The 24889-nt window shown below is 37.8% G+C and overlaps 1 protein-coding gene across 1 annotated transcript in view; it reads left to right on the forward strand.

Moving 5' to 3' along the window:
* Nucleotides 1-24889, forward strand: part of NEDD1 (neural precursor cell expressed, developmentally down-regulated 1) — a 45779-nt gene that overhangs the window by 16167 nt on the left and 4723 nt on the right. Inside the window, exons 6-13 of the mRNA XM_005680475.3 lie at nucleotides 5125-5354; nucleotides 10068-10269; nucleotides 10627-10822; nucleotides 13805-13933; nucleotides 17287-17334; nucleotides 18503-18705; nucleotides 19758-19911; nucleotides 20818-20974. Coding sequence (XP_005680532.1) covers nucleotides 5125-5354; nucleotides 10068-10269; nucleotides 10627-10822; nucleotides 13805-13933; nucleotides 17287-17334; nucleotides 18503-18705; nucleotides 19758-19911; nucleotides 20818-20974 — 1319 coding nt within the window. The remainder of the gene's footprint in view (nucleotides 1-5124; nucleotides 5355-10067; nucleotides 10270-10626; nucleotides 10823-13804; nucleotides 13934-17286; nucleotides 17335-18502; nucleotides 18706-19757; nucleotides 19912-20817; nucleotides 20975-24889) is intronic.

Below are 24889 nucleotides of genomic sequence, written 5' to 3' on the forward strand. Positions count from 1 at the left end.
TTCTAATTTTGTTTCTATGAGCAATCAAGAATTTGAAATCTTTAAAAATCATCAAATTGCTTTCTTAGCAAGAGTGACAAAACCACGGAGTCTCACTGAATCTTTATACTGAATTTCATATTAGAAATGAGATTGCCTGAATATATTTAGAATCTTTGAAGTGTCTGAGCTGAATTGAAGCTATTAGTTTTCTGTGGATCACAGTGTCTATCTGCAGGGGCAAAAAGCCTTACTGCTGTAGAGCTGCCAGGGCTGACACACTCCTTAGATTATAATTGCAAGTCACTATTTGGCAAGTTCAGCAGTTTAGGCTCACGAGTAGGTTAACCTGTGTTGCCTTTCTCAGACTGCAGCCTTTTTGAAAGCAGTTAAATTGTGGATATTTTATTGATTCCTTAGATTTAAAAGTGATCTTTAAGTGTAATATCTGAGATTTTAAATATAACATTTTCAGTGTATGTTAAATAAGTCCATTTTCTTCAGTGAAATTTTTGACATTTTAGGTATAGATTCTGTAAATATTAATAAGCATTTAGAGTGTAGAGATCTGGTAAATAATTATTAGTAATATTTTTAAAATAATTATTTTATCAAAAATGAGTTTAATTCCAATTTGGTTGACTTGGTTGACTGGTTTTGTTTATATCTGAACTTTGGCACTCAAGAAGTTTGACTTACTACAAAGCTTTGTGGTTTCCTTTATGTTATATGGGGACATTGGTATACAGTTGTGTATTATCATATAAAATGTCCTTGATTATCTCAATATATTTCCTTAGTATTCGTCCACATTTTTAGCCTTTGTATTATGTATTCAAGCAGTTTTGTGATTGACATGTTGGTGTAAAACAAACTTCCATATCTTTATATATTGCTTCTTAAAGTATCATTTTGTCCTTTGGTTTTTCTCTTTTAACTTTTCTTTAATAGGAAGTGATTTGAAGAATGTTTTCTTGCAGTTTATCTGTATAGCTCTGTCTTCCTTCCATAAATTTATAATTGTTCCATTGGTTCAATCTTCTGCTTTTTCTTATTAGTGTTCTATCCTAGGTATTCACACATTGCTAGTGTTCACAATTATGATTTTTAGTGTCTGTATAATATTCCATTGTTCAAATGCCACAGTTTATTTAGATAATCCTATTCTTTAGGTATTTTCCAAATTTTTATAATCACAGTGAATAACATGTTAATACTATTTCCGTAAGTATATGTTTTCTGCTTTTGACTTTTTCTTTGAAATTAAAAATTCTCTTTCAATGTAACTCTGTAGCAGGCTCACATTTTCTTTCCTTGAGGAGTTAAAAGTGTGTTATTCTTATCATTTTTGGTCTCAAATGTCTGATCATAATTTAAGTGTTTTTTTCCTTATAAGTTACTTGTTCCTTTTCCTACATGTGCAGAGGATTTTTTTTCCCTTTAAAATCCAGTAATTCTACTAGATTGTGTCCTGGTGTTGGTTATTCTCTATTGCTATTTCAGGTACATGGTATGATCAGTTAATATGTAATTTCAATTTTTTTTCTTTCAGGGAGTTTTCTTAAATTACAGTTTTTAGTATTTGATATTTTCTTTATCTTTGTTGAATCTTCTTCAGTGATTTGCTACTTTCATATCATTTTTAACTTTTTTCCTTATTTTTGATTTTTAAAAATTCTTTCCTTTTGACCTATCTTTAAGGTATTTTTTGTTCTATTTATTCATTCTGTATTCCTTGTACATTTAATGAAGGCTATGTAATGTAGCCTTCTGTTCCTTTTTTTTTTAGCCTTCATCTTTAGGATTAATTCTTTTTCAAGTTCTGACATCTCATTTTTGAGTTTTCTAATTCTGACTTACATGGTTTTCTTTAATGTCTTGTATCATTTTACTGTCTTTTTGGGCGTCTGTTGAGAATGCCTTCTTTCTTGTTCTCTTTGTTCTCATAATAACTTTGTCTGGTGTTCGTCTGTGGTCAGTCTCCCTCAACTCCGCAACAGAGATGGAGTTTAGAGGGAAACTCTTCTGAGACTGCTTGCTTTTGTTCTGCTCCCGGACTTGTATGTGAGTTTTCACTTTGCTTCGACTATCTTGACTCCAACCTGGTCAGGTTTGTTTACACTGCTGGTAGTGTCTCCTGAGTATGGAGCCCTGACCTGGGAAGGAGATGCCTTGGCTGGACGGTTTTGGGGGTGTTCTAGCCCTTCAGACCTGCCTGCAAACTTCTTGGACAGAACTACTAATGGTGATTCTGTGGATATTCCTGGTTTAGCTGATATTGTCAGATTGGCCACCACACTTTCCATGGATACATTTTGGCTATGTGGGGCTTTTCCTGTTCTCAAATCTTTCTCAGTCCCTATAATTTCCCTCTGCTTCCTCCTGCACAGATACTAATACTATGAAGGACTATGGCTGTTAAATGTTTGATCTGCTAGGGTATTTTGGGGCTCATGGGGATACCCGAAATGGTCTAGTTTTACTGTAAATGTTGTTCATGGGGTTTTAGTTTTGCTATCTGGTTTGCTATCTGTAACACATACACATTCACACATTATACTTATGGTCTGTGCTGGGATTCCCAGGACCAAGTTTGATGATTCACTGGGAGGACTCACAGGACTCAGTGTAGAGAGGTAGTGTTCATGGCTATGACTTATTACAGTGGAAGGATGCAAAGCACATGAGCAAAGGGGGAAAGGTGCATAGCGTGAAGTCCCAAGGAAACCAGGCATGAGCTTCCAAGAGTCTTCTCTCAGTGGAGTAGATGTATTTAATTTTTCCAGGATCAAATTGTGACAGCAGGTATGGAATATGGTTTACCAGGGAAGCTTATTAGAGACTGATTGGCCAGGGACTTCGTTGGAGGCTGGTTATCTTGACATCCTTTGCCTAGCATGTACTAAAATTCCGAATTCTAATAAGGATGGCAGGTGTTCATCCATGGTTCAGTCATAAACCATATTTTTTGCACAAGCAGTTTGGGCACAGTGAGCCACTCTTTATCAGTCAGTGAGCCACTGTCTTCAATTAGGGTGGTGGGAACCCCCAAAAAATCCAAGTTTGAAGACTCCAGCCAAGGGCCAATCTTGAAAGCAGGACTTTATAAGGATAAGCAGTCTTAGGCCTGCTTGTGCACATATACACACACAAATAGAGGGACTTAGGGAGATTGAAAAACTCTGCCACGGTTGTAACCTCTATCTTCTCAGAGTCCTCCAGTTACAAGGACTTTAGGCAAGACAGAATTACGTTCAGATTTCCAGCTTTGAAGAAGTTATTGCTGCAGTGGTATGAAGGGTAGATAGCAAGACAGTGAGAATGGAAATAGGCAGGAGGAGCCTGGTGGGCTGCAGTCCATGGGGTCGCTGAGGGTCGGACACGACTGAGCGACTTCACTTTCACTTTTCATTTTCATGCATTGGAGAAGGAAATGGCAACCCACTCCAGTGTTCTTGCCTGGAGAATCCCAGGGACGGGGGAGCCTGGTGGGCTACGGTCTATGGGGTTGCACAGAGTTGGACACGACTGAAGCAGTGACTTAGCAGCAGTAGCAGCAGGTAACAGATGATTGGTGCTTGAAAGAAGACAAGTGAGTGAAGAAGAGGGAGGGATGGAGTTGAAGGGATACTGTATATATTAATATTTATGAGAATGTGTTATGTGTATAAAAGGCTTCCCCGGTGGCTCAGCGGGAAAGAATCCTTCTGCTAATGCAGGAGACATGGGTTCGATCCTTGATCCAGGAAGATCCCCTGGAGAAGAAATGGCAACCCACTCCAGTATTCTTGTCTGGGAAATTCCATGGACAGAGAAGCCTGGTGGGCTACAGTCCATGTGGTTGCAGTGAGACACAACTTAGCGATTAAACAACAGCATAGTAATCATCTTACCTTAGGTGACAGGTTGCAAATACTTGGTTTCCTTAGACAGAATTTGTTTTATGTTATTCTTACATATTTTTTGTTGTTGTTGAGGGCAAATACTTACTATTTTGAAGATCTTAGAAGTAGAATATGAGTTTTTAATATGTAAAAGCTAGTAGAATCTAAATTTCAAATTTTAAGTCTTTTTGAAGTGTGTTAGATTAGATAGAACAAACAAAAAGCCTTCAGGTTTGACTTTTGTTCTGTGGCAGTTATATCTGGGACCTGTATGTGTAGCTGATAACTGCCAACTGTGATTCATTCAATGATTCATTGCTTTCCTTGAGACTATAAATAAAAGTGTCTTGTGGCTAGTTTCCCAATCTTGTGGATTCTGCTTAATATTGATTTATATACTTTTATTTTGCTTAAATGTAAAAAATCAGGTGATTATGAAATATTTAATTCTCAACACAATAAATTATAGTATCAGCCAAGTTAGAAAGTAACATTTTAGTAAAAGTAGATAAAATTCATCCACTTTCAGTCTCAGAAGACCTGCTTACTCAAACTGGATCTTTGTTTATTCTTGTCCAGCAGAAACTGAAAAAAGTCTCCACTGCCTCCAGAGATGAGTGTTTTAGAGAAAGGCTAGCGTTGCCCTCAGGCCAACGCTTTTGAAAGAATGGTAGGCCATCCCCAGTCTAGAGTGTTGCCAATACCCCCTTTATATTTAGTTAATTTTTTATTGTGCTTCCACTGTAGAACTGCCAGCACATCAGATTCAAAGAAATATATTCAAATATCAAAACTATATATTGAAAACAAATACAGACTATTATTGCTTATTCTCTACCAGAGTTCCCTTATGCTTATTCATGATCTGACTGTGACTGGGTCTTTTATTTAGGTGGAATGTTCTAATCCTGATGAATTAATATAGTTTACCTCAATATATTGTATTTTTCTTCTGTAAAAGAGGTGATTGAGGTAACTCTACTCTGACATAATAAAATCATGAGTACTGTTCAATTACTAGAATTAGGACCTTATAGTCGCACCGAGTCAGACATGACTGAAGCGACTTAGCATCAGCAGCAGCAGGGCCCACTAAATGATTTTATGGTTGTCCTGATTATGAAACCTGTTATGCCATAAACCAGAGAAGTTCTGAATCCCTTGTGAATAATATGGTTGGTATTTGGCCATTATTTATACCTTATATAAGATGCTCTTACATATGCTTACAATTACATAAAATTTATTTTTATTTTCCTAGTCTATTCGGCACTTGAAGTACTCCTTATTTAAGAAATCACTCCTGGGCAGTGTTTCAGATAATGGAATAGTAACTCTCTGGGATGTGAATAGTCAGAGTCCATACCATAACTTTGACAGTACACATAAAGCTCCAGCTTCAGGCATCTGTTTTTCTCCTGTCAATGAACTGCTGTTTGTAACTGTGGGCTTGGATAAAAGAATCATTCTCTATGACACTTCAAGTAAGAAGTAAGTATAACATGCTCATTTCTTAATTTAGTAACAAATAATTATTTCATAGGTAGCCGTATTTGTGATTTGCATAGACCTCTGATGAATGTTGAAAGATCTAGAGATTGTATATTTGTTGTCTAGCAAGGTAAAATTTTCTCTTCTTCGCATGTGCAAAAAAAACTTGATGAGTCTTTAGAGTACTTCCTGGTGATGAATGTTGAGGGGTAGCATGTTGATGATTTCACATCTTTATTTTAACATGCATGCCATGTTATTCTCTTCAGAATACAACTAAATTTGTATATTTTTAAAGCAACATGATTAATTTGCTTTGCAATTACTTCAGTGTCTAGAGCAGGGTTTCTAAGCCTTTGCATTTTGGGCTGGATGAATCTTGGTTGTGGGGAGCTGTCTTGAGCATTGTGGGATATTCAGCACCTTCCCTGGCCCCTAGTTACTATTAGATTGGTGCAAAAGTAATTGTGGTTTTACACTTGAAATTTGCCATTTGATATTGAAATACATTCTTAAATAAATGTGGTTATGTTATTGTTGTTCAGTCCTTCAGTTGTGTCCGACTCTTTGCGACCCCATGGACTGCGACAGGCCAGCCTTCACAATCTCCCAGAGTTTGCTCAAACTCATGTCCATTGAGTCTGTGATGCCATCCAACCATCTCATCCTCTGTTGTCCCCTTCTCCTGCCCTCAATCTTTCTCAGCATCAGGGTCTTTTTGAATAAGTCAGCTCTTTGCATCAGGTGGCCAAAGTTTGGGAGCTTATGTTATAGATCATTTTAATGCACATTTACCACCTTGTTTTTTTTTTGCTAAAGCCTTTGACTGTGTGAATCACAATACACTGTGGAAAATTCTGAAAGAGATGGGAATACCAGACCACCTAATCTGCCTCTTGAGAAATCTGTATGCAGGTCAGGAAGCAACAGTTAGAACTGGGCATGGAACAACAGACTGGTTCCAAATAGGAAAAGGAGTACGTCAAGGCTGTATATTGTTACCCTGCTTATGTAACTTATATGCAGAGTACATCATGAGAAATGCTGGGCTGGAGGAAGCACAAGCTGGAATCAAGATTGCTGGGAGAAATATCAATAACCTCAGATATGACACCACCCTTATGGCAGAAACGGAAGAAGAACTAAAGAGCCTCTTGATGAAAGTGAAAGAAGAGAGTGAAAAAGTTGGCTTAAAGCTCGACATTCAGAAACCTAAGATCACGGCATCCTGTCCCATCACTTCATGGCAAATAGATGGGGAAACAGTGGCTGACTTTATTTTTCTGGGCTCCAAAATCACTGCAGATGGTGATTACAGCCATGAAATTAAAAGACGCTTACTCCTTGGAAGGAAAGTTATGACCAACCTAGACAGCATATTAAAAAGCAGCTGCTAATTCACTTCAGTCGTGTCCGACTCTGTGCAACCCATAGACGGCAGCCCGCCAGGCTCCCCCCATCCCTGGGATTCTCCAGGCAAGAACACTGAAGTCGGTTGCCGTTTCCTTCTCCAATGCATGCAAGTGAAAAGTGAAAGTGAAGTCGCTCAGTCGTGTCCAACCCTCAGTGACACCATGGACTGCAGCCCACCAGGCTCCTCCATCCATGGGATTTTCCAGGCAAGAGTACTGGAGTGGGATGCCATTGCCTTCTCCGATTAAAAAGCATAGACATTACTTTACCAACCAGGGTCCATCTAGTCAAGGCTATGGTTTTTCCAGTGGTCATGTATGGATGTGCGAGTTGGACTATAAAGAAAGCTGAGCACCGAAGAATTGATGCTTTTGAACCGTGGCGTTGGAGAAGACTCTTGAGAGTCCCTTGGACTGCAAGGAGATCCAACTAGTCCATCCTAAAGGAGATCAGTCCTGGGTGTTCATTGGAAGGACTGATGTTGAAGCTGAAACTCCAATACTTAGGCCACCTGCTGTGAAAAGCTGACTTATTTGAAAAGACCCTGATGCTGGGAAAGATTCACGGCAGGAGGAGAAGGGGACGACAGAGGATGAGATGGTTGGATGGCATCACCAACTCGATGGACATGCATTTGGGTGAACTCCGGCAGTTGGTAATGGACAGTGAGGCCTGGCGTGCTGCGGTTCATGGGGTTGCAAAGAGTCATACATGACTGAGCAACTGAACTGAACTGATTACTTGCTGTTTTTTAAAAAATATTATTTATTTTTATTTATTTATTTGACTTTGCCAGGTCTTAGTTGTAGCATGTGAGATCTAGTTCCCTGATCAGGGATCAAAACCCTGCCCCCTGAATTGGGAGCATGGTGTCTTAGCCACTAGACCACCAGGGAAGTCCTTGCTGTCTATTTTATATTTATTTTAGACTATGGAAATGATGTTGGGCTTCCTTGGTGGCTCAGGTGGTAAAGAATCTGCCTAAAGTGCAGGAGACCTGGGTTTGATTCCTGGATTGAGAAGGTCTCATGGAGAAGGGAATGGCTACTCACTTCAGTATTCTTGCCTGGAGAATTCCATGGACAGAGGAGCCTGGTGGGCTACAGTCCGTGGGGTTACAAAGAGTTGGACTTGACTGAGTGACTAACACTTTTACACTTTACATGGAAATGACGTTAGACAAAAAGCAGATTTGAGTGATTTTCTTATTCGAGTTTAAAATGGGTCAGAAAGCATCAGAGATGACTCACAACGTCAGCAATGCATCTGGCTCAGAAACTGCTAACAAATATACGGTGCAGTGGTGGTTCAAGAAGTTTTGTAAGGAGACGAGAGCCTTGAAGACTGAGGAGTGTAGTGGCCAGCCATCAGAAGTTGACAACGACCAACTCAGAGCATCATTGAAACTGATCCTCTTACAGCTACCTGAGAAGTTGCCAAAGAATTCAGTGATGACTATTGTATGATTCCTCAGCATTTGAAGCAAATTGAAAAGGTGAAAAAGCTTGGTAAGTGGGTGCCTCATGAGCTGACCGAAAATTTAAAAAGTCATTTTGAAGTCTCATCTTCTTTTACTCTGTGCAACAGCAACAAACCATTTCTTGTTTGGATAGTGATGTGCAGTGAAAAGTGGGTTTTATACAACAACCAGTGACGACCAGCTCAGTGATTGGACCAAGAGGAAGCTCCAAAGCATTTCGCAAAGCCAAATTTGCACCATAAAAGGTCGTGGTCACTATTTGGTCCACTACAGCTTTCTGTATCTTAGTGAAACCATTACATCTGAGAAGTATGCTCAGTAAATCAATGAGATGCACCAAAAACTGCAATGCCTGCAGCCGGCATTGGTCAACAGAATGGGCCCAATTCTCCATGGCAGCACCCCACCACACGTTACAGAACCAACGCTTCACAAGTTGGACGAATAGGGCTACAAAGTTTTGCCTCATCTGCCATATTCACCTGACCTCTTGCCTACTGACTACCACTTCTTCAATCATCTTGACAACTTTTTGCAGGGAAAACGCTTCCACAACCAGCAGGATGCAAAAATTGCTTTCCAAGAGTTAGCTGAATCCTGCCTGAAGCATGGATTTTTAGGCCCCAGGGATAAAGTTATTTGTTGGCAAAAATGTGTTGATTTTAATGGTTCCTATTTTAATTTTAAAAAAAGATGTGTTTGAGCCTAGTTATAATGATTTAAAAATCACGGTCTGAAACCACAGTTATGTTGGTACCCATCTAATAGATGTTAATAGTCCTCCTCAAATTAGCAAAGGTAGCAAAATTACCCCCAGTTGAGAACCCCTAATATAGCGCTAAAGAGGATGTGATTCTCTAAGTAGCTAGGGCTGTTATGCCTTCTTGTCCTTCTTACAGTTATAAGTGTGCTTGTTTAGCTTAAACAAACAAACAAAAAAGCTTCAGGAGTGCCTACCAGTATCTGAAGATCCTGTGAAGAGAACTAGAAATGATGTAATAATACTACTAGGGAAGGACCTACTGCAAGCCCGCTTTTAAAGTTTACTGTTACTTATTTCACTCTTCTTTTTAGTTTTTTCCCTTATTCTTTGTTATTCTTTTATTTTGAGCTGATTTACTGAGAACCCTAATAGTAAGCCATTCCTCTCATATACCAGACAGCCTTGCCAAGAGCCCAGCTTAGCTTCCAGCAGAGTTAAGCCTCATGAGTTCAAGCTTTTGGGTTAAGAGATGCAGAACTAAGAGCAAAGTAGCAGCTGCTTCCTTGTCAAAGGTCACCGTCCTCTTGAGGGCTAAGCAGGTCCCTAAATGGAAAGGAGATACTTAGAGCCTCCTTACCCCTGAGGTTGTGTGTGTATGTGTGTTATTCGCTCAGTCACGTCCGACTCTGTGTGACCCCAAGAACTATAGCCCATCAGGCTCCTCTGTCCATGGAATTCTCCAGGCAAGAATATTGGAGTGGGTTGCCATTCCCTTCTCTAGAACTCTGAGGCTATAGAGCCCTTACTTGTGGAGTCATATTTACTGCCAAAATAATAATTACTCAAGAAATAAGTCCTGTTTCTAGAAAGTATACAATGTGTCTGTTAGAAGTGAATAGAAAAATAGAATGGAGTGCTTAGCAGTTCCTTATATTAGAAATATCTCTAGATCTAATTCTAAACTTCTGCTTTAAGCAGGTATTTGAGATGGATATTCTAAGTAAATAACTTTGTTGAATTCCAAGTAACTTTGGTTTTTGTTTACAGTTATTTATGTTGTATAGGCTTATATGCACACATCCACATATCTATATATACTTTGCTGTCCTTTCCAAAGGCTCGTGAAAACTTTAGTGGCTGATGCTCCCCTGACTGCGGTGGATTTCATGCCTGATGGAGCCACTTTGGCTATTGGATCCTCCCGTGGGAAAATATATCAATATGATTTAAGGATGCTGAAATCACCAATTAAAACCATCAGTGCACATAAGACATCTGTGCAATGTATAGCATTTCAGTACTCCACTGTTCTTTCTAAGGTAAGATATTTTCAGCATTTTTTGATTGTACTAAATAAATCTAGATCAGAGTATAGAAGTCATACTTTTGCTTCAGAATCATTCATATCAAAACATTTTTAATAATTTTAGTATAAATCCTTCTGATACTTAGTTTTAAAACTTTTGTTTATTTTTTTTTTTGTACTTTTCACAATTCTCTCTCTTTAAAACTATAAAAGGCTTTTATGGTTCAGAGGGACACTCACATCCATCAGCGAGCTTAAGATTTCTACGGGAAAAAAATATTTTTTAAATGAATAGGGAATTTATAAAATATTAATGTGTAGTATGGAGCATTGGAAACCTGAGCTTTTTACATATTCCATTACATTTCAGTCAGGTTTGAATAAGGGCTGTTCAAATAAGCCCACAGCTGTGAACAAACGCACAGTTAATGTGAGCGCTGGCGGAGGAGGAGCCCAGAATCCTGGAGTGCTCAGAGAAGCAGCCACCGCATCCGTTGCCGCAGCTCTGCCCCAGCCCACGGCAGCCGCTGTGGGGAAGGGAGCAGTTGCTCCTCAAGACAAAGCAGGTAATTGGTGCTTATAGATAGTACTTGGAGTTCCCATCCTGTCTCCTCCCCAAATGAATGTCGTTATCACTTTTCTCAAGAAACTAGAATTTCAATTCACTTGAGGACTTGGGTAAAATTATTAGATAGTGAAAACTGAAAAAGTGATAAGTTCCACTTTAGCTCTAACTTTTTAAAAAAATTAATGAAAGATTCTTCACTTATTCTGTTTGGCTGAACTTCTGTTTTAAGAAATATTATCTTAAAAGCAGAATAATGCCCATTCAGAAGTACTGCTATGGACTAGATGACTTTTCATTGCCTCTTTAGCTGAATCAATAGAGAATATGAAACTTTGATGATTTCATTATGATTTGATCTCTTAGTTAAAAAAAAAGCTATTAATGGCTCTTTCACTTCATATTTCAAAATGGAAAGTAAATCAGGTGGTGAAATGAATATATTTAAGTGGTGAATAGTGCCTGGCACATATTAAGCAGTAAATTTGTCATTTGTTAAATAAAAGGGAATGAAAATGTTGTAATTTTTAAATAATTTCTATTCTGATAATCTTATCAATTCCTAAATAAGAGTTCATTTAGACTTTGTGAAGGTATAATGTGGTGATAAGCTTCCCCATACTTCTTGTAGAAAATACTCTTCACTTACAATAAATAATTCCCTAAATTCCTGAAAGCCGTTTTGTTTTTAAGAAATTATGCTATACTGTCAACTTTCAACATATTTTTTAAAGTCTGCATGATATACCAGTATGTCCCCAAAGTACTCTTATCAGAATTGAAAGTACTCATGTCTTTTTTGATTTTCAGGATAAGTACTTAACTTGAACACAAATACTTGGTGCTTTTTCAGTTTACTATGAGTTTACTATTTCCAAGTATAAGCAAAACTTTAATTTGTTAATCTTAATAGTGTAGAATAGTTTTTTTAAACAAATAGTAAGTATATTCACTACAAATTATCTGTGAATATCTGTATCATCCTTACATAAAAATCATTATCAATTATATAGAAAATGATGTTTCTTAATTAAGAACTTGTAGTAATGAATACTATTGCTGTCTCTTTAAAAGAATAAATGTTGCATTAACTATATTATGAAAACTAAAATAAAGATTCTGTCATTATTGTAAGCTTGCTGAAGTCTCAGTGTCTTTCATTTAATTTTTAATAACGAAGGTTATATATAACAATGGCAACACTAATTAGATGTTCTAGACTTGGGTCTACAGGGCCATTATTTAATGATAATCCTTGGCTGATTAGCAGTTTCTGGCAAAATGAATGCTCACTGTGTACTCCCAAAGAGTTAGAAGTTTGTGTTTATTAATTTTATTTTAAAATAGTCGCAGACGTACAGAAAAGTGTGAATAACACTGCAAAGAACTCTTGGGCTCTGTATGTCCTTGAGCAGATTCACTGTTTTGTACACTCTGCCACATCTGCTTCCTCGTCTTCCCTCTCTCTGCTCACACACACAGATGTACCTTTCCCCCCTGCCCTGAAGCATTGAGAACGTATCAGGCTTCGGTCTTAGAATTGTCACCTTCCTACCTGGATGATGCTAGGCAGTTTTCTTAACCACTCGTTGGAGTCTCATTTTTCTCTTCCATAGATAATATTTGACATTTAGAGTTATTGTGAAAATTGGAGAAAATGTATCAAAAGTGCCTGGTGGATGTAGGCACCCAATAAATTATAATGTTGTTAATATTGTCATTACGATCATTATTGTTACTATTACTTTGAGCATCATGTAAAATAAATTTAAAATTTGAAAAAGTTCATATGGCTTTCTACTGAAGGCGTCCTGATTTAGTTATTGAAAACAACCTCTGCAGGCTTGTTGCTAGTGCTCTTTTTCTGTAGGAAACAGCCATTTAAGAAGTGAAAAATTAGACTTTCACACTATTTTCAAATGATACGAAGCTTCTATTTCATAAAATTCCAAAGGCTAGAGTTACTCATTCAAACATGTTAAAGGACCTAGAAAAGGGAGAGGAAATTTCCTCTGTATAACTGTTTGTACTCTTGGTATAAACACCCTTCCGTGATGATGATAAACAAATGTTTGGTCATATTTTAACTTTTTATGAGCTTACTGTTAGTTGGGTTTATTTCGTTAGCCAGGCTTGGACATTTTTTAATATTTTGAACAGAGAGAATCTTTGTTTTTATCCCAGGATTTTTCAGGTTTCATTTGGGACCAAGACGGCAAATAAAACACCTTTAAAAACAAAGGACAGAAATATGCTACCGATTCAAGTGCCAAGCTTTCATCAAAGTTCTTGATTCTCTAGAACTCAATCCTTGACCCAGAAATGAGCAAGAGGTTACTGAGCCTGCAGAATTCCTCTTAAAACGTCCCTGCCCTAAAGTCATATTGAGAGAGAAAGCAAACTTTCCGCATAGCTGCGTGTCTCTATTATTAGTCTACTGTACTGTTCTTTATGAGTTTGGTGTTCTGGTTTCCTTCCTGTCTGGAAGCTGTCCTAAGGTTAGTGAAGGCCTTTAAGGTCAGTAATGCTAAGAGCAATGTTATCCCACTGTTAGTGAAGAAAAAGATAAAGAAGGGAAAAGAAGAGATCCATTCACTGCAAGTTGGGAAAGGGAACTAACATCATTTGAATACTGCTGTGTGTTTGGTGTTGTACTTGATGGCTTAGAGACATTTTTTAATCACTATAGATGATCCTGAGTCAGTCACCAACAAAAATAAGCTGTGCTCAGTGTACTTTGTGTAAGAAAAATACATAAAATGTTTAGAAAAGTTCTATCAAAATAGATTTTAAAAGTGGTGATATATAAATAAGTTAGTTGCTTTTAGGAGCCCTTCATTCCATGAAAATGATGGTTAACTGACCTGTTGTTTGGTTGTAGTGTTACCAATGATATAGGTAAAACATTAGTTTTTAGTTCCTAGCTTCTCATGATAAACTTATTTCAATATAATAACTTATTTTTATATCCAATTTCTATAAGGTCTGCCTCGAAGCATAAACACCGATACTTTATCAAAGGAAACGGAGAGTGGGAAAAATCAGGATTTCTCTGGCTTTGATGATTCTGGAAAAAGTAGTTTAGGTGACATGTTCTCACCTGTCAGAGATGGTAAGTCTGTTCAGATCAGAGGATCATGTTCTCTTGCTCTGGTGCCCGTAATGTTTTTATTGCTATTCATGACAGTTGCTGAGTTTCTCAGTCCCTGAGGTGTTATCTTTCCCTTTGCCCTGAGATTTCAAATGTTATCTTTCTAAAATATATGCTAATAGTTTTCACATGGGAACCAAACAAATAGCTCTCAAGTTAGCTTTTTTAATTTCCACTGAAGTTTCCTGCAGGAAATTTTGCCTCCATAGTCTTTTACTTGTATTTATTTCTAAGAAAGTCTGCCCCAAATCTTGGGTATTTTGATAGGCAGAAAATATCTTCCTAACATTAAAAAAAAAATGTTTCTTTGATTATTAGGAACTGGTATTAAGGGTTTTCATGGAGAAATATGGCTGGGGGTTGGTTAGATTGCCTCATCTTTTATACTAACTGTATGAAAGTACCCCCAACATACACACACACACACATACACACACACTGACTCACTCTCCATAGCTAGTAGGTGTTCATACACACACTCACCCACTTACTCCCTCTCTCCTTCTTGCCCCATGTCACTAGTAGGCATTGCCATTAAAAAGAAATAAGCCTTAAAAATGAAACAAAAAAACCTTTGACAGTTTTTAAACAGAAACATTATGTATCATTGTTGTTTATTTTCTATGAACTAGGCACATGATTTGGCTGTACTTTTTTTGGTGCTAATATTCATACTGTTTTCTTTAATGGGATAGTCTTACTACTAACAGCAGTTTTATCAACAGTACGGGGTAAATTTCTAGAGGATAATTTGGCAGATGTAAATATTCATACTTTTCGTCCTATTAATTCCATTTCTATAAATTTATCTTAGAAGATGTTCAGAGAAACCCTCAGAGATTTGTGTTTACTGTTTATTTATAATAATGAAAAACAGGAGTGAATCTAAATGTCAGCAGCATGAGGGTGTTTAATTTATTATGTCTACTCATGATCTTGAAGAGGAACTAAAAAGCCTCTTGATGAAAGTGAAAGAGGGGAGTGAAAAAGTTGGCTTAAAGCTCAACATTCAGAAAACAAAGATCATGGCATCTGGTCCCATCACTTCATGGGAAATAGATGGGGAAACAGTGGAAACAGTGTCAGACTTTATTTTGGGGGGTTCCAAAATCACTGAAGATGGTGATTGCAGCCATGAAATTAAAAGACGCTTACTCCTTGGAAGGAAGGTTATGACCAACCTAGATAGCATATTGAAAAGCAGAGACATTACTTTGCCAACAAAGGTCCGTCTAGTGCAAGGCTATGGTTTTTCCAGTGGTCATGTATGGATGTGAGTTGGACTGTGAAGAAAGCTGAGCACTGAAGAATTGATGCTTTTGAACTGTGGTTTTGGAGAAGACTCTTGAGAGTCCCTTGGACTGCGGGGAGAGCCAAGCAGTCCATCCTAAAAGAGATCAGTCCTCAGTGTTCATTGGAAGGAATGATGCTGAAGCTGAAATTCCAGTACTTTGGCCACTTCATGCGAAGAATTGACTCATTGGAAAAGACTTTGATGCTGGGAGGGATTGGGGGCAGGAGGAAAAGGGGACGACAGAAGATGAGATGGTTGGATGGCATCAGCGACTCTATGGACATGAGTTTGAGTGAACTCCGGGAGTTGGTGATGGACAGGGAGGCCTGGCGTGCTGCAGTTCATGGGGTTGCACAGAGTTGGACACAACTGAGCGACTAAACTGAACTGAACTCATGATCTTATAAAATTTAACTTTTTACTTTAAAATTGTTTTTCAGTGTTTTCTTCAACTAATTTCATAAGTGGAAAGGATAAATATATATGTAGTGGTACAGGATTATTGAGTGTCTTCTACCTTACCCTGGCTTGAAAATAAATCCTTAAATTTCCCAAATTCCTGCTTCTATCTAGTAAAAGAGGAACAATTTCTTTCTTTCAGAATGAAGAGAGGTCATACTACATAGTTGAGGGGTAAGGAGAGAAAAGATATGGGCAAAGCAGGTAGAAGTGGCTTGGGCTGGAGATCAGAAAGGTGTTGGAGTTTAGTACCCAACTGGGGAGCTTTGTTTATGAGAATCACTCGAATAGTTTTTAATTTGAATTTAATATTTTAATTGAAAGGGCTTTTTGGAAGTGTTTGAGTTATAAATAAAATCTCCTTTAATGGTGTTTGATGGTAAAGTAAAGGATATAAACTCCCTTTTAATTGCTTTTGCTGTTTAAAGAAGATATGATTAAAATTTGAGCCATATGCCCTTCCATTTATTAGAGTCTGATATTAATAAGAAAAAATGTGGATACTAAATATAGTACTGGTTTTCACTGTCAAGAGGTTTGAATATTAATCTCTTAGAGTCAATACTACTTAGGTAAAAGGCTTAATCTTTTTTCCTCAATTTCTTCATCTTTTAAATAATACTTTTGCTTTTGTTAGGAAAAAATGAGTAACTTCTAAAAATGTGTGTTGTATGATTACTAGATGTAATATACACATGCAGACAGAGATATGAATGAATGGAGATATGGATGAAAGTCCTACTTGTGGTAATCATGTGTGACAATTCATTGGCCATTTGAATTTCTGGGGAACTTTTAAATGACCTTTCCCCATTTTTATGTTAATCTATTAAAATTGAGATAAGCAGTTTTTGGTTGTTATTTGATAAATGAATAATATTACAGTATTGAAATATTCTTAAACATATTCTGTCATTGAAAAGATATTGATAAAACCTTTTTTTTTTTTTTGGTTAATGTTTTATTTTTTATTTTTATTTTTTTTAAATTTTAAAATCTTTAATTCTTACATGCGTTCCCAAACATGAACCCCCCTCCCACCTCCCTCCCCATAACATCTCTCTGGGTCATCCCCATGCACCAGCTCCAAGCATGATAAAACCTTATATTTTTAATTAACATTGTATTGTTTGCAAAATATTTTTACATTATTTCAGTTGATCCTTAAAACAATTTCTGAGGTGGTTGGGGCATTGTCCCCATTATATAGGTGTAGAAACTGAAGCATAATTAAAGTCTTGTCCAAGGTCACAAAGCTGTTAAGTGGTATAGGCAGACCGGGATTACAGGTCTTTGGAGCCTTCTCCAGTGCTTTTTGTAGTATACTTTGTTGTCTCATTAAATGACTCTATATCATAGAATCATCTTTTCATATTTGCTACTATGCATGAAGGTAAAAGAATGAAAAGAGAATTCTTAGGAGTACTAGCTTTACCTTCATTTAGATTTTTCTTCATAAAATCATTAGTTTCTGAACTCTTTTGGGAATGGATAGGAAACCTAAATTGCTGTGGCTTCTTTTGCATTATTTTTTAAATTTTATTTTCCAATTTTATTATAGATGCTGTAGTTAACAAAGGAGTGGATGAGTCCATAGGCAAAGGAGATGGTAAGAACCATTGAGAAGTATTTTTTATCAACGTTAAAAGTGATTTTGTATTATCTACTTCTGTGTAACAAATTACCTTAACATTTTGAAGCTTAAAAGAATATTTATCATGTCATAATTGTGGATTAAGAATCCAAGCATGGCTTAGCTGGATGCCTTTGGCATCAGGTATCTCATGATGCTTTAACCAAGGTGTCAACAGGACTGCAGTCATCTCAGGGTATGACTGGGCAAGGATCTGCTTCCAAATTCATTCATGTGGCTGTTGGCTAAAGATATCAGTCCTTACTCATGTGGGCAGCTGACAGCATAGCAGCTGACTTCACTCAGAGCTGGTGTGAGATGGAGAGGGCACTCAGGATGGAAGCTAAGGACTTCCCTAGTGGTCCAGTGGTTAAGAATCTGCCTGCCAAAGCAGGGGACAAAGGTTTGATCCCTGGTCCAAGAAGATTGCACAGACCATGGAGCATCTAAGCCTGTGTACCACAACTACTGAAGCCCATGCCTTAAGGCCTGTCTGTATGCCTCAACACGAAAAGCCACTGCGGTGAGAAGCACATGTGCAGTAATGAAGACCCAGCACAGCCCAAAGTAAATAAATATTTTTTAAAAGATGGAAGCCACAGTGTGTTTGTAACTTAATCTTGGAAGTGAAATCCACCACTTTTGCTATATGCTCTTTGTTAGAAGCAAGTTCCTAGGTCCAACCCACATTCTAAGGGAGGTATTTATATGAGGCTGTCAATCCTTGGGAGGAGGCAGGGATCTTGAGGAGCCATCTTAGAGGCTGTCTACCAAGATCCACCGCAGATACATACCAAATTGACAGTTTTATCAAAAAATTTTATTGACTAAAACAGTCATCATGCTTTGCTGTTTTCAGCATATCTTCATATACAGTATCTCTTTTATACCTCATCATTTAGGACAGTGGATATCATCATTCATACTTATAGATCACCTAAACAGTCACAAAGAGTTTTACAACTTTTACCCCAAAAACTCAAATGAAGTCAGGGGTAGAGCTGACAAGTGAGCTTGTCTTTTGAATCCAGATCCCATGTCTTCCTACTGTATTAACATATCTATTATGTTAAGTGCTTTTCTTAAATATCCGAGACTGGGGGACAGTCCATGTAAGTGCTGGCTTTTTTCTTTTCTTTTTCAGGCCTTGACTTTCTACCACAATTGAACTCAGTGTTTCCTCCAAGAAAAAATCCAGTAGTTTCAAGCACTTCAGTATTGCATTCTAGTCCTCTTAATGTCTTTATGGGGTCTCCTGGGAAAGAAGAAAATGAAAATCATGATCTGACAGCTGAATCTAAGAAAATGTATCTGGGAAAACAGGAATCTAAAGACTCCTTCAAGCAGGTATCTGCCTGTAAATGATATTGAGCTCACTGCATGTGTTTATTACTAGCAAGTATAATGCATCTCATCACTAGAAAGCAGGCAGCTGCCACTGGATATATCCTAATTATTGACAGTGCTGTGCACTTACTAGGTGGAAAATATTCTTAAATCTTGATGTCACATGTTAAAAATTGAAGAACACTTTTGAAATCTGTCTTTGGATATGTTGGAGGTAACAGCAGGTATAATCTTACACTGTTTTTTCCCTAAGACAAGATACTTGATTTAACTGTAAGAATATTTTATCCCTGAATTCTCTTAGAATGTATTTCCATTGCAGCACAAAGCACCAAGTTGGTGCTTTTACCCTAAGTCTTAAAGCAAGTCGATGGTGCTGAGAATGTGACTCATCATCATTACCTTCTGCTGTAATCTAGTAGGGTCTGTTGTTTAGTATGTCTGTTTTCATATTTATCTTTTAGAATGGTATTGAGAAGATACTTAAGAAATATGAAAATCTTTTGACTGACTTTTCAAATATTCCTGACTAGTTATCCCATGAGAGTTTGGGGATTTATTTTTTATTTACTTTTTGGCCTGTGATTGCCATCTTAAATGATATTCAACAGCGGATTCTTAGTAAATAAGCTTTTCTTTGTCATCATCAAAATCATCAAAGTTGTTTTTGACCAGTAAAGTTAGTTATTTTGCCATGGCCCTAGCAACATTTTCTTTTCTCCTTCAAGATTCCTTTCTATTCTTCCTTTTTCTGACCCTATTTACTGGGGAAAAATAGAGAAAAGTAGATACAAATTATATGGGTAATATGGATAAAACCAGAATTTTTTTAACTTTTGTATTGGGGTATAGCCAATTAACAAACAATGTTGTGATAGTTTTAGGTGAACAGCAAAGGGATTCAGCTGTACATATACATGTATCCATTCTCCCCCAAACTCCCCTCCCATCCAGGCTGCCACATAACATTGAACAGAGTTCCGTGTGCTTTACAGTAGGTCCTTTGGATAAAACCAGAATTTATATATTAATTATTTATTTTAAATGTGAAGTTTGCAAAGTTGATCTCCGGTGCTGAAACTGGAAATCTAAATGCCTCTCCATCATCTAACCAAACAAGAAGCCCTGAGAAATTTGAAAAGCCAGAAAAAGAAATTGAAGCCCAGTTAATAAATGAACCTCCAGGCAATGGATCCTCAACTCCAAGTAAGAACATAAAACTTCTGATGTTTAAGTGTTAAGTTGAAAACTCCCATTATTTAACTTGTAAAGGATAAGTTGACAGTCAGTGATCACAGATGAAAAAGTTAAAGGAATTTAAAATTTGTGACACTTCTCTAGTGTGTGACTCTCTTACTAGAAGACAGTAAAACGAAAGGTTAAATTCAGCCACATTAACTTGGTATTCTTTGGGTATGAATTTCACTTCCAATCCAATATGTAAGTGTCTTGTCTACTGTGGTACAGATAGGAATATAATATAGGGTCATTAACTACCTGAAAATGTCTTTTTCTTTTTCCATATTAAAGTTCTATCTGTATAGAGTTCATGGCAGAGACCCTAAAAACTTGGTCACATTTAAAGCAATATTAGGTTTAGCAATAGGAGTTATCTATACAAAAGAACTCTTTGTATAGAAGGAGCTCTTTTATCTAGATATCTGTATTTTGAGGTTTCTGTGGATATATTGCATTAGCTTAAACTCTAGGGCTTTGCCTGAGAACTACTTTACTCCTATGTCCCTTCTGTTTGTTTCTAATAGTCTTGGTTTATCCAGCAGCTGGTCACATTCATTTTTTGTAAGAGAAAATGGTTCAGAGATCCTTTAAGACTTAATTCCTCTGTCAGATGTTATTACATTAGACAGTTGGCAATTTATATATATATATATGAATGACTATTAGAAATAATGTCATAGAAAGTTTCTAAGACTTGTATTCCAGACAGTGAATTTTTCTAAATGTCATAGGAGCACTGTTTTTTTTTTTTTTTTTGGTGGGGAGGGGAGGTTGCCAGTTTTTCAGGCTTTCTCATGCTGAATCATATTTAGAAGTATTTGATGTCTCTTAGTCCAAGCTGACTATTAATATATTCTCAAATTTTTATTTCAGATCCGAAGATAGCATCCTCTGTCACTGCTGGAGTTGCTAGTTCACTATCAGAAAAAATCGTTGATACCATTGGAAATAGTCGGCCAAATGCACCGTTGTCATCTGTTCAGATCCGTTTTATTCAGAACATGATACAGGAAACCCTGGATGACTTTAGGTAATTGGGAAATTACTCTTTCTGTGTAGACTTTGACTAGCTTATTTTTGTTAGGTGTAAAACTGTACCTATGAGTAATGGTGGTGGTGACTACTTTTGCGTAGGTTCTGGGATGTGTAAAAACGTAGAAGACACGATGGGTTTTGTGAATCTTTAAGTGCCGAGTTTATTTTATACCAGCCAAGGAAAGGCACGTTTCCCTGGGGCAGTTATCAGAGGACTTGACAGTGTGGCGCCTGGCTGCCACTGGATTTTTTTATCATTAAAATGTGGGCAGATTCTGATGGGCTCAAATGGGATTCCTACAGTATTCATAGACCGCCTGTTAACTATGCTATGTGCAGTAATGTGGTAGAGAAAGACATTTTTAAAGGAATTTTGAATAGTTTCAAATAGAATGTGTCAGAATATACCTGGTGGCTCAGATGGTAAAGAATCTGACCCCAGCGCAGGAGACCTAGGTTCTATCACTGGATCAGGAAGAACCCCTGGAGAAGGGAATGGCTACCCACTCCAGTATTCTTGCCTAGAGAATTTCATGGATGGAAGAGCCTGGGGGGCTACAGTTGATGGGATCGCAGAGAGTTGGACTCAACTGAGCAAATAACACACACACAGAATATTAATACATAATTTTAAAAAGTTCTTGCCTGGATCTGCCCTTGTCTTCTCATTCTGAATTTTGAACATTGTAAGAATGTTCTAGAATGTTGGTTCCTTTTACCTGTGTTCTCAATATATTTTGAAAGCTCTTTTCAATTATCAGCATCTTTTTGCGTTTTTTTTTTTCCCTTTCTGACCTTTACTTACTTAGTACTCTTGCTCAGATTTGGGATATCATGAGCAAGAATGTTGGAGAAGATGTGTAGTTTTTGTTGTTACATGTTTCTTTTTAATGTTAAAAATGTTTTTTAAAAATTTAAATGTTAAATATATTTTTAAAGAAAAATAATCAATTTGACTTTTAAAATTAATTAATTAATTAAAATTGGAGGGTAATTACTTTATAGTATCATGGTGGTTTTTGCCATACATCAACATGAATCCCGGAGAAGGAAATGGCAACCCACTCCAGTACTCTTACCTAGAGAATTCCGTGGACAGAGGAGCCTGGTGGGCTGCTGTCCGTGGGGTCACACAGAGTCGGACACAACTGAGGCGACTAAGCATGGATGCATACATTGGAGACAACTCACTCCAGTGTTCTTGCCTGGAGAATCCCAGGGATGGGGGTGCCTGGTGGGCTGCCGTCTATGGGGTCACACAGAGTCGGACACGACTGAAGTGACTTAGCAGCAACAGCAGCAGCAACATGAATCAGCCACGGGTGCACATGTGTCCCCCCGTCCTGAACCCCCCTCCACCTCCCTCCCTACCGCATCCCTCTGGGTTGTCCTGGATCACTGGCTTTGAGTGCCCTGCTTCATGCATCAAACTTGCACTGGTCATCTGTTTCACATATGGTACTATACATGTTTCAGTGGTATTCTCTCAAATCATCCCATCCTCACCTTCTCCCACATAGTCCAAAAGTCTGTTCTTTATATCTGTGTCTCTTTTGTTGTCTTGCACATGGGTCGTGGTTACAGTCTTTCTAAATTCCACATATATGTGTTAATATACTTTATTGGTGTTTCTCTTTCTACTTCACTCTGTATAATAGGCTCCAGTTTCATCTACCTCATCAGAATGGACTTAAATGTGTTCCTTTTTATAGCTGAGTAATATTCCATTGTGTACCCACAGCTTCCTTATCCTTTCATCTGCTGATGGACATCTGGGTTGCTTCCATGTCCTGGCTATTGTAAACAGTGCTGCGATGAACACTGGGGTACATGTGTCTCTTGCAATTCTGGTTTCCTCGGTGTGTATGCCCAGAAGTGGGATTGCTGTGTTGTATGGCAGTTCTGTTTCCAGTTTTTTTAAGGAAATCTCCACATTGTTCTCCATAGTGGCTGTACTAATTTGCATTCCCTCCTACAGTGTAAGAGGGTTCCCTTTTCTCCACACCCTCTCCAGCATTTATTGTTTGTAGACTTTGATAGCAGCCATTCTGACCGGCGTGAGATGATACATCATTGTGGTTTTGATTTGCGTTTCCCTGATAATGAATGATGTTGAGCATCTTTTCATGTGTTTATTAGCCATCTGTCTGTCTTCTTTGGAGAAATGTCTATTTAGTTCTTTTGCCCACTTTTTGATTGGGTTGTTCATTTTCTGACATCATTTTGACATTTATAATGTGCCTCATATGTATTGGTACTGAGGATACAAAAACAGGTGATCTGCCCACAAAGACTGTATAGTTTAATTAAGATAGGTATAGTGTGTCCTGCTATGATGTGTTTTTCTTTGATGTGAAGTAACTCATTTGTAAATAGGGCAGCGAAGATAGTATAATGAGGAAGTTTTCTTGTTTCATGTAACAGCTGTCAAAACAAAGAACATGAACACAGGTAAAGGGTGCAAGCCACCTATCTATGTCCATCTCTTTCTCTTCTCTTCCTCTTAACTTGATTTGGCTATATACTATGTGTTAGGAAGTGCTTATTTTGTGATTTTTTTTCCCCCATCTTTGGGCATTTTATTTTTGCCTTCATGCTTGAGAGCCTCAGTCCTTTCTCTTATCTTCTTTCCCCTTTTATCAAGTAACCCTCACTTTTTTTAGGGTAAAATCTTTGATTATTCAATATTTAAGCTGTGCTAGTATTTTTATTAGGATTTAATTGTTTCTGTTAGCACTCTGGTTGCAAAGTTTATATAGATTTTGAGTGATCTTCCAGAGTTCATTTCCTTTAAATTCTGTTATTTCTTTTTTTTTTTTCTTTGTCAGTGTTATGGTAAGAATACTTACTATGAGATCTACTACTCTCTTGGAACTTCAAGTGTATAGTATAATAGTATTGTTAACTGCAGACGCAATGTTGCACAGCAGGCCTCTTGAACTTACTCATTTTGTGTAACTGAAATTTTCTCTTCCTCAATTAGCATCTCCCTGTTTCCCCTTCTCCCCAGCCCCAACACCCACAATCCTGTTCCTTGTTCCATGAGTTTTATTAGATATCTCATGACTATTTTATTAGATATCTCATGCAAACAGGATTATGCAGTATTTGTGTTTCTGTGTCTGGCTTATTTCACTTAGCATTGTGTCCTCCAGGTTCGTGCATGTTGTCACATGTCACAATTTCTTTCTGTTTTAAGGCTGAATAATATTCCGTTATATGCACATACCACATTTTTAAAAATCTTGTCCTATTATTTTCCATACATAGTTTTTAAAAATATGAGCTGTTCCAGGAATGTGTTTGTGGGGAAAAAAATAGCAGAATTGTCTGGATACAGCTGTAATATAATGTGGAACAAAGCAGTGCTGCAAACACAGAAAGGGAGCAGGTACACTGGGGCAAATTTAGAAAGAAATCACTGTCCTGCCTTCAGCTTTCAGCTTGCATTGTGTGCCTGTACCTAGGGAGTGAGGGCGGCTACGGGCCCCTCTCCACTCTTCTTCCCCTCCATCACCCATAGGCAGCCTCTGCTTAGAAACCCAGTGAGGACCTGGAATGACTCAGAGGATTTCTGTAAATTCAGCTGCTCTTACTTCAGCCTTTAGTAGGTCTTGCCAGCCAGACCTTACTTAGAACAAGCTACAGATGGGGCTCTCTGCTAGCTGTTCACCCTCAGCCTGGAGGCTGCCTTTTCCATGAGGGCCTTCATGCTTCAGGGAGGTCACTCAGTTCTCCTCTGCTGCCCTAAGTCTTCACCAGGCTCTGTGCATCTGTGCCCCAGGGGCGCGCTCTCTCAGCCCTCCTGCTTTGCCCCTAATTTTTACAGAGCATTCAGTGAAGGCCTGTGGTGAAAAGTTGTTGAGTGAGTGGAGACTTTACATTTGGCTGGGACTCCTTGGAATTCTAA

This window comes from Capra hircus, chromosome 5 (genome assembly GCF_001704415.2).
Source record: "Capra hircus breed San Clemente chromosome 5, ASM170441v1, whole genome shotgun sequence".
NCBI classification, from domain to species: domain Eukaryota; kingdom Metazoa; phylum Chordata; class Mammalia; order Artiodactyla; family Bovidae; genus Capra; species Capra hircus.